The sequence below is a fragment of the Corvus brachyrhynchos genome, unplaced genomic scaffold (genome assembly GCF_000691975.1).
Source record: "Corvus brachyrhynchos isolate BGI_N302 unplaced genomic scaffold, ASM69197v1 scaffold86, whole genome shotgun sequence".
NCBI lineage: Eukaryota > Metazoa > Chordata > Aves > Passeriformes > Corvidae > Corvus > Corvus brachyrhynchos.
The window spans coordinates 657,051-668,048 of NW_008238647.1; the positions used below are offsets into that span (position 1 = coordinate 657,051).

Below are 10,998 nucleotides of genomic sequence, written 5' to 3' on the forward strand. Positions count from 1 at the left end.
AAAAGGCCAATCTTTTCTCTGCTTTCTTTCTCTCTCCCTCAAACCATCAATGAAAAATATCAGGAAAGTGAAATATAGTCTTAATTTAAATACTACTTCAAAATGAAGATAAAGTCTATCAGGTATCTCAGAGCCAAACCACCTATTTGTTTTCCAAAAAATCCAAGAAAGTGCTATTTTGCCTTTGGCTTTTAAAAATATCTTCATGAGGTGTGTAGTTCCAGTTAAAAATTAGACACTTTCAACTGTTACGCTGAGACATCAGTAATGCTGCTTCCTGCTGGATTTTGGGATTTTGTCTAATTGCACTCCAATGCTGTGACAGCATCCCATGATACATCATGAAAGTGAAATCAACCTTGGGTATCCTGCACTAAGAACAAGATTCCAGGTGTTCCTCACGTCACCAAAAGCACTATTATACCCCTCTGTTATTCATTTAACAACTGGATGGAAATCTCTTTTTTTTTGTCTAAGGAAGTGTTTGGCTATTGTGAGCCTTTATGTGCACATTTTTACTGGAATTTAGTACAGTTTCATAATTGTTTTTTCAGTAACTTTTAGATAATCACCATGATAGTAGCCTAACTTTGTAACGCCACATGAATTTGTAACTCTGCATGAAGTTAGTGGAAGTCCTATTATTTACTACTTATCCAAAGAAATATAATTACAAGTAAAACATCATTAAAAGAGACTGAAACATTTATCCTGACTCTTATCCTCAAGTAAAACATTAAAGTTCAGTTACAAAAGGTAAGTTTTATAGTTTTATTTTATTAAATATCAGAGGAACATGAATAACAGTTCCAAAAGAATAATGAAAAAAACCAATCAAAGAAAAAAATGCTGACTTTGAATTTATATTCAGTATTTTTGGGCAAACTAGAAGAGATTTCAACAAGTTCAAGAAGAAATACAGCACATTACAATCTTAAGAAATGCCCCAAATTAGCAGTCTGCTGAATAGTGCCATGTTAATTTTTACAATATGCCACAAAGATACACTGAAGTTCTATCAAGTAGAATTATTTGAATATATCTTAAAAAAATAAGCAGGAATTAATAAACCATTGCTTTAAAAATATAAAAGAATTAATCTAAAGTTCTCTTTTAGTAAGTAAGAAATTACATGTTTAAATGTCTCTTAACTTCATGAATTAGCACAGTTTCAGATTACTGATTTTTTAAAAATAAAGCAGCACCACATTGAATCCACTGGTCCTGGTTTCCTCCACAGGGTACATCAATATTTGTAACCACACGGTCTCTCTCCACACTACTGTAGACTGGTAAAGATATACATTCCTCTGGAGAATATGGGCCACATGCATCCTGTCAACAAACAAGCACTTAGTTATCACCTAAAAAGGCAACAAAACACGAGAAAGCAATAATCTCCACTGGCATGGTATTTAAAGCTAAGATACAGTTTGGACACTGCAGCCTTGGGCAAGAAAGTCTGCATTCAGGCCACTAAGGAGAAGGATTACCAAGGAAGCAGAGACTTCAGAAAAATTGCTCGCTCCGTAACTCAAACACCAGGAAGTACATAACAGGGTGATCCTATGAACTAGGTATAAAAACCTTCCTTCAGCTAAAACCCTCCCAAAAACATGCCAAAAGTGTCTGCAAACCAGGGCAAGGGAAGTGCTGAACAGTTTCCTGCAGGGAGAAAGCTGCTCAGGAGCCCCTGTGCTGAAGTGCAGTGAGCAGCTGTCCTGGCAGGCTGGAGTCCTGCGGCGGCCGTGCCCTTGGCAGACCCTACTGCCGCTTCCATCCCTGCTGCAAACCCTGCCCTCCTCCCGGGGCACAGCCCCTGGTGTGATCCAAGATACCTGCAAGCATCATACTGCAGGAACTACAATCTGAAAAATCTTACCCCACACATTTCAGGCTATTTTATGGAACTGCTCCTCTCTGCTGTCTGCACACAAACTGCCTTGGTTGCAGTTTGCTTTTAGGGCTTTGCATGGGGCATTGTCTGTATGTGTGACCCCAGAACTGAGCTCAAAGACTCAGTCTAGACTTCCTACAGCATTTAATTTCAACCCATAATGTATTTAGTTACTGCAAATAATTCAGGGTTTGATTCAACTGATATATATTAAGCATCACACTCAAAATGTCCCTTCCTGTCAACAGGAAAATGTCAGAAGATTGTCACAAACCAAATAACAAAGCAGCACACTTGTCAGAAAAGAATTTAAAATAAAAATGAGTGTCATTTTAACTCAGATCACATCAAATGTGACTTAGTGATGCTCCAGTATTAGAAAATAACTAAAAACGGGAAAAAGGAAACATGCAAACAGTAACTGTCTCCAGCACTTTGCCTTGCATGTCAAGTGTAAAGAAGAATTTTTTTTGTCCCTTTTGAAAATCAACTTCCCCTGTCTTTTGGACATCAGTGTTAAAATCCTTGCAAAAGATCGATGTGCAGCAATATTTGTATAGAGTAACTTAATAATCAGGAACTCAGCTGTTCTCAGAAGGATTGTACTTACCCCGTTTATCCCTTGGTTAACACTACTGAAGAAGACAAAATGCTAGCCAGTCTGAGAGTAAAATTTTAATCAGAGAATTAAGTTTTGCCAAAGCTGGGAGCCAGAAGCTGGCCAGTTTGCCTTTAAAGACCTTTTTTTACACTTTGTAGGGACAAAATATTCTTGTGCCTTTCTCAATCCCACTGATGTTTTAAGGAATTACATTATTGGAGGGTTGAAGCCATTCTGTGGAAGTCTTTTTGAATCACAAATCCTTATGTCCTTGGCTTAAGTACAGTCCAAAAATTCTCTTTGTCAGACCGCATCACACACAGTTCCATCCCCTTTAGTGACGCGCTTCACAGCATGGGATCTATCAGTGGATTAAAACTGGCAAGGACCTTCACAGTTTAATGAGAATAAGCATCATGTTAGCAGCTCAAAATATTCTGTTTTGAGCACTGCAGCATTTTGAGGGGAAATCCTGTAGGCTACTTTAAGTTTGGTTGAAAATTACTTCAAAGCATTACATTATAAACAGATTTTTGCTCACTAGATTTTAGAAGATGTATTTATGGAGAAATGAAAACAAATTCAAAACCTAAGAATCCTAAGAAAATATGTTCAATTTTATGCACGCTTCTCCCAAGGAGAGATAATGAAATTAAGAGAAATGCATGATATCCCATTTTGCTTTGGTTTCTGAGCACAGTATTTGATTATAGTCAATTTTTACAGTGATGGTCACAGCAAAAGAACTCAAGGGTAGACCAATTCAGAAAAACTCTCCTTAGAGAGACTTTGTATTTAAAATCTGGGCAGTTGACAAGTTATGGCCTGTGTTTTATGAGAATTGTATTTTTTTCCAACACAAAGATGTCAGTTGCTACTCATTTCAAATATAAGTACATTTGAGAAAGTTTAATTCATGGATTATTGAAGAATCTAATTTTTTAATTTTATAGATAAAGATCTCTGCTGATTTCACGTATAACTTCTGGATCCTACCTTTGGAGTTTAAAAAATACAGTCTTATTCAGAAAAGTACTAAAAAATCTGTTCTAACACAAGATGAATGTTTTTCAGAACAATGGGAGGACTACTTACAATTCTCATTTTCAATGTGTTTCCTCTTGGTGTTACCATGGAAAATCACATATATTGCCATCCTCCACCATCCACCACTGAGCCAATATATTAGAATGTCTGGCAATTCTGTATTTATCCCATGCACCACCTCTCAAGTAAATTAGAAATCTGTTTATTTATCTGAAAAAACCAAACCCTGTAAATACTGAAGAACTGGAAAATCTTTCACTGGTCAGCTTTGTAAGAGGTTTCGTGATGTTTTCATTTTCTGTCCTTTTTTTAAAATTGTCACTATTTTCTTTTCTAACCAAGCTGGGAGCAATGGTGCAGATGGTGTCTAGCATTTACTTCTGTGTTCAACGTCTAAATCTGTTGACCTTTACACTTCTAATGCTGTACTATAATATAATGCTATATTTCCACTGCTGGAAATAACAATGAGAGAAAAAAAAAGTTGGCATACAGCAGTGTGTTAGCAATGGAGCTCCTTGCACAATATCTATCACAATATACAACAAAGGTCATCATTGCCATAATTTATCATAATTAATAAACTCAATTCTAACTGAAATTTCAACTTTTTTTGGTCCAGTGAACTTTTCTCTCTAACAGTTTTCTAACTAAACATGGCTTTCTTTAGTGATAACTCTGCTGAGTTATGTGGCTTGCCAAATAATAATCTCCTACAGTTAATGAATTTATCTGCCTGGCGAGTTAATTTCTACAGGACAGGATAAAAGTTGACATTTTTCTCCATATATATATTTACATAATACACTGCTAATTTTATTTATTGTGATAAAGATGCAGGGAGAAAGATGCATTTGCTCCTATTTCTCACTTTCTACATTTCCATTTGATTTTTGTTGTGGTTTTTTATGTCCATGTGCATGGGTGTTCATGGGCTTGTCTCTCCCCGAGTTAGCGGTCTAGGTTGTCTCTAGAGTCACGCCTAGACAGATTTATCCCAGCTACCTTCTGATGGGATGGGCTTCCTAAATGTAGGTGGGATGAATTCTAAAATAAGCAATTTTTTAGTTAAAAGACACATCCTTGAATATATTCTATGTGACTTCTTGAGTTATTTATCAGTGACTGCTAGGATAATTGGAGGGCAGAAGCAGCAACAGTTTTTACTGTTTGGATTACTTTGCTCTCGTCTTAAAATCTGCAAGCACTGGCATTTTTTAAATTAGTTTAACTAGGGGAAAGGCTTTCTTTGCTTACAGCTCACATCATATTCTCTCTTTTTTCATTGCTGTTGCATTTACTTTAATATTTAAAATGCAAAGAAAATATATTCTAGGAATGAACTCCCAAACACATGTACACATTTACTAAATACAGGTTTGGAAATATGCTGATGTTTTTAAAAGACAAATAAAAAAAGGTATGACTGAAATAAAGCCCTTGCCTTCATCTAAGCAATATAAGCTAAAGAATATTAACAAAATTATAATAAATTTCTGTCTTAAATAAAGTAACTGTTTTTCCTAGTAAAGACTGGGATTTTTATTTTGAAATGGAAGGAAAACAGGTCAGCAACATCATACTGAAAAGCTACTACACAGAAAAAATCAAATTATGGGTCTTGAAAGTTTAGGGCTTTTAATAATTTAGTACCTGTGGAATCCAGGCCATGTAACAAGGGAGAACAGATGACACACTGGGAGAATCATGCAGATTTTCTGAAAGTCGATTTCCATCGAAATGACAACCTTCCAGTTGTAAGCCACTGATCTGCCATGGAAATACAAAATATTCAAACATAAATAATAGACTTAATATGCCAATAATGATTACATTGTGCTTTAATAAATGATGAACCTTTTTACTGTGACCATATTTTTAAATAACAGGAAATTAATTATTGTTATGTCCTTTGTGAGAATAGGAAACATGATTTAAAAGCAAGATCTGGACCACACTTCAGTGTGAACTTCCTCTGATTTGGATTCACATTCTTTGATATGCTGGAGAAAAATACCTGTAAATGTCATCAATTATGAAACTGCAGTTGCCTGGCATTAGATCAATGGAATTATGATAGCAACAGCCAAATTCACAATCATTATAATGTCTAGAAGAAGAGAAGAATAATCACTGCAATAAGCATGATTTCCTGCTTGGAAATCTGAGCACAGCTTTCAAAGAATGGAATGTACAGCTACAGAGCTTCAGCAGTGGCAAACAAAATATATTGAAATAATATGAGAGAAAATTTTATTTAGCAAACCCAGGATTTCTTAGATAAACTGTTGTTTCGCAAAAAAATTAAAGAAGAATTACAGCTGCTTCTTTAAGTAAGTATGCAATGCTTTATATGCAACATGTTTCAAGTGTTTTCTTTTAATGAAGTCATTTCAGCCTCTGAATTACAGGTTCTCTCTTTTCTTCTCTGGAGTCTTCCATAAGTTAGTGACAATTATACTTATTCAGGATTTCTTAAAAAAAATCTCCAGTATTTGTTGATCATATTATTTTCTCCATTACAAATAACACCAGTTATACTACTACTACTACTTGTTATTTTGGCCTGCTGAAGAGAGAACTTCAGCTTTAACCGCAGTAAAACTTAACTCAATAACAACTTTCATGCAGCTTTTTGAAAGGCTAACTCTCCAGCTGCAGCTCTCTAACAGAAGCTACAATCTGAAAATCATCTGTCTGTTATACTATCATACTAAAGCACTGAATTAAATTTATCATGGCTGAGGATGGCTTTCACCAAATGCAAGGTTCATAAAGCAGTGCTGGAATTAGGAAATACAGTGCTGCTGGAAACTGAATGAGTGACCACATAACCAAAATGGAGAAGAACGTCATTTTCTAATATATTTTCCCTTGCAAGAAATTTTAAAACATCCACCAGACTGCAAAAAGGGGTTAAAGTATGATGTTACAATGAAGATCAGTATCATAGAAGATATAATGCATATAATTTGCTTAGGTAATTTTAGTATTCTAAAATTATTTATTTGACACGAAAAGATGGAATTAAACAGTAACACAATGGGGGTTACTGTCATGCTTGAAAAGCAATGCTGTCCTCCCAAGTGTTAGGGGTTTTTAATTAATAATGTAGTAACTGTAAACTAGCTAAGATTACATTTTGCATTTTTAATATCTAACTATTCTTTTTATTGTAGACAGGCATTACACTCTTCAAGAATTTGCTTCTTTAAACTCACATTTCTCTTTTAACACTTAGCTGGGGACTCTTCCTTACAATGTGTAAGATGCAGATGTACATAAACTAACATGAAAAATAATTGTTATAAAACATGGCATTTAAAAAGGACATAGAACAAAGCTGTGTTTCTGTCTGTTTTCAGATAGACAGTGACCAGAGAAGTGACAACATTCTTTGGAGCAATCTGTGCTTCATACAGAATAGGACTTAGAGTGAAACCACCAAAACTTGTGGGTAACGTGAACCAAAACAACCCCAAATGGAAAGTTCAGAGTAGACTTTTTCTCTAACTTTCACAAATTATTATAACAAGTCCTCAGTGAAATGAATGATATTTTTCAAGTTTTAATCTGGAACTGCAAAAACTCTTTTTATCCTTCAACCTCTTGTCAAAAGTTTAAGGTCTGCTCTTTGTTATGAAGGTGGAACACTATTCTCACTTCTGCTGCCAAGTCTGTGATCTCTTCAGGTATGTTGCTTTTAAGGTACGGTGTTAACCTTTGATATTTTGCACCACTTCTTTTCAAACTCAAAAACTCTCTATGCAGAGAGATTTTGGAAAAAGCTGGCTTTATGCAGAAAAGTTTGGGTGTCAATAATCTTTAATGATAGCCTATATACATTCCAGTGCCACTTCTGCCTTGAAACAACAAAGATTACGAATAAAAGTATCCTAAATGGCATAAAATGAAGAAAGTCTTACTAATGAATATACTGAATCTTTAACACAGACTCCTTCCTACTGCTCTCTGTTGTTAAGGCCTCACTTTATAATATGCACAGGTCCTAGATTATACTTTATCTCACTACAACTCTGATTGAAAGCTTTCAAAGCTCTTCCTTACCCCTATCACACAAATATTAGGAAGATTCATCTCCTATGTTATTTTTTCTGTCCTTCTTGCTTTCTGCAGGGAGTAATTTTAGGGAGTTTAGTTTAATAAATAAGTTTGGCAAAGTTATTGCAGAAAGACTGGTCTGATGAAGAGGTTTTAAAGTTTATTGCTAGGGTGTTCAAAGGTCTGGCCATCCTGAACATCTCTGAAAGAAATTTCTATAGAAGTGGGTCACCTATTGAAAAAACTTTTTACTGCACGTTTCTTCTTTTGATATCAGTAGTCCTTTTGACATTATAGTTATGTAAAATAATACCATTTGATCTCCTGGAAAACTTCAACCAATGGTAGAAACTGTTTGAAGATTAAGAGCAAATTTTTGCTTTGATTCAGTATTAAAAGATATTAAGAAAAAAATCAACAATACCAGAACAATGTACTTTCAAGACACCATTTGTCTGAGTACTCCCATAGCCATGTTTTCACTTCTATAATAAACAGTATAGAGAAAATACAAGTACTATGAAAAACATGAATTTCACAGCATCTGTAATATAATCATAATATCTGTGAAACTCAGCAGAGAGTAATGGCAGGAGTTGACCATAATTTTTAATATTTAGAAAGAATTTGGCAGTTCACAGCTATTGGTACTAGTTTAGGTTCAAAAAAGTTATTTTCACACATTCCAGACTATGTTTCTTTAAAATACCTTTGTAGAAAGTGTGCTGATACCATGGTCCAAAGTATGTCTGTTTCTAAATTTCTAATTCTCTGCAACAGATTTTCCCTTACTAATTAATGCCAAAATTTCCCATGAAACAATGCAAACTGCAGCGGAATTCAGGAGTCATATTTTCACTTCATTACCTCTGCAGGCCTCCATCATTAATTTATTGATATTTCAGGATGGAGGTATACTGTAAAAAAGACCTCTCAGGATGCCTTATAATAATATATCTCTCAGTTGCTAAGAGTATAGTTTTGATATCAATACTCATATTGTGAATTTGAGACTTTCAATAATTTTTTATTTTTCACTATTTATATTAAGTTCTAACCAAGGTCATATTACTTACTACCCAATAAGTCACTTGCCATGTTTCTTCCTTTCTTTCACTCTTTTCTACAATACAGAAAATGGAAGGCCAAAAGGAATGACTACCTGCTTTTGTACAACAGCACAATCAGTGCACAAAGCAAACCAAGAGATGTATTTGCATATCAATCTGTGATTATAGTGCAACAGCCATACATTTTCAGTACCTTTTGTTAAAGCAATTCAGAGTGCTATTAAAGAATGTGTAATTTTATACAGATTGATTCTAAATCAAATATTCATCACCTCCTACTAGAAGAGGTCCACTCCACATCATACATCTAAACCATCACCTGAATTGACACTGATAATTTAACACCTGATTTGATAATTCATACAGACTTAGGTGTGTTCTTGCCCTGAGTGTTCCTCTGCCTACTTTGTAGTTTCACTGACAGTATTAGCACTGCATGCTTCTAACTTACAGATGATCACTGGGTAAATTATTTGTATTTTTAGGCATAGAAAGATCAAATATCTACAATTGCTGAAGCTTGATGCCATTTTTTAAAATCACAGGAAAACTGAGAAAGCATTTTCATCACACAGATCATAAAGAGATCTTCTTCTTTTCCTTATCACAGAACAAATTCTAAGCCATCAAAACCTTTTAAAATTAAAGGTAAGAAAAAATCTTGAAGAATACATCTTCAAAACCTGACAGTGTTACTAAGAAAGTTACACAGAGTATGCGTAACTATCAGGTTTAAATTCATCTGCATTCCTACTTGTGCCAATCCTTCAACAGAGACATTCTATTAGGCTTTTAAATATTTGTTGATTCAGGGACTCGAGCATGACTCCCCAAACCCTGAAACAGAGTCCCCCAACTCTGTGAGTACAGAATCAAGTCTCTCAGTGGAGTTAGTTACATAAAGTGGAATAACACCATTAGCATCAATTGAGACTGACAAACCTCAGAATAGCCTACACCTGGTCTGGTTCCTGTAGGGGAGTTTGGTAAACTCCAAATTTCTGATTTAGGTGGAGTAAAACAAGGTCCCAGCTACCTCATCACAGTATAATGTTTAAGGACTTAGCTATTCTGCTGATTGATTTTTGGTTTTTTTTTGAGTTCCCACTCCGAATAGTTTCTCATTCTACGAGGTTAGCCTGAATTTTTGAAACTGCAGGTATAAAGTTTACCAATATTAAAATTCATATGGCTCAGGCAAACCAAGCTTAATGTGCAAGCTAGAGGATCCTTATCAAACAAGACACATTTTAGAGAATGATTTTTCTGAATCAATGACATTTTTAGGCCCTAGCTACAGTCCATGTGGTATTTAGCTTTACTAATGGGAAAGTTTCTCCTCAGCTCTCCACGAGCATGAGGAAGGACTCATGGTAGGGAAATCTAAATATTCAGCATTGCAAAGGGTTCCAAAGCGTTTCTGTTCATCAAAGATTAAAAGAAGCAGTGAAAAGACTAGTGAATACTTACTAACAGAGAATCAATGAATATTTCTCTTACAGAGGAGAAGATAATACTCAAATCAAGTGAAGAAACATGACAAGATTCTTATGTTTTGCTAAAAATAACCACTCACCTAACTGCTTGTATCATTCCCAGGGCAGAGAATTTGCTCTTAAACAAAATTCTCTTTTGATTTTCAATCCCTTGTAGAACATGACACATTCTTGTAAAGCATTAGATTATATACATTAACCTTTTTGCTTACATATGATATAGACTGTTAACAGTGTACTTTAACTAGTATTGCCAAAAGTTTACCACATAAATTCTCACACATTAAAACATTTTAAACCTCAGTTAGAAGTTTAATAAAAACTGGAGTACTGTTACAAAACTCTTCCCTCTCATTCTTTATTTGATAAGCAACTATTTCAACCTAGCAACTGTAAAATATTGTGGTATTTTTTAATAGATGAATATACTGAGATAATGTTATTCAGGGTGTTGAGATACTTGACATTGACTTCAGACATTTTTCAAAAATGTTAAGATGGTTTTGGAGAACTTTAAGCTTCTGTAATCTGCAGCTGATAGCCAGCCTACTGGAATGACTGGCCTGAGATGTGAAACTCAGTTTTGCTTACTGTTATGGACTTAGAAGTCTTGTCTGAATCTGTAACATTAGACCATGTGACTTGCAGGCTCCAAGGTTGGTCCTATACCAGGTTTATTCCTAGCCCTAAAAGTCCCTTGGTTTATTAATCTCAAAGTTCTACACCCCTATCTTCTCACGCTTCTCATGCTTCTCATGAAATGAAGCAGGCAACCATTTCTCTTAATTAAGTATCAAGACTGAAAACTCCTCAAAATTACATTTT

The 10,998-nt window shown here is 34.9% G+C and overlaps 1 protein-coding gene across 2 annotated transcripts in view; it reads right to left on the bottom strand.

Moving 5' to 3' along the window:
* Positions 1-757: 757 nt before the first annotated feature.
* Positions 758-10,998, bottom strand: part of DYNC2H1 (dynein cytoplasmic 2 heavy chain 1) — a 155,050-nt gene continuing 144,809 nt past the window's right edge. For both annotated transcript variants that reach the window (XM_017737642.1, XM_008636292.2), the window contains exons 88-89: positions 5,199-5,315; positions 758-1,335 (exon numbers count right to left, since the gene is read on the bottom strand). In XM_017737642.1, the coding sequence (XP_017593131.1) occupies positions 1,177-1,335; positions 5,199-5,315 (276 nt within the window). In that variant the 3' untranslated portion in view covers positions 758-1,176. The remainder of the gene's footprint in view (positions 1,336-5,198; positions 5,316-10,998) is intronic.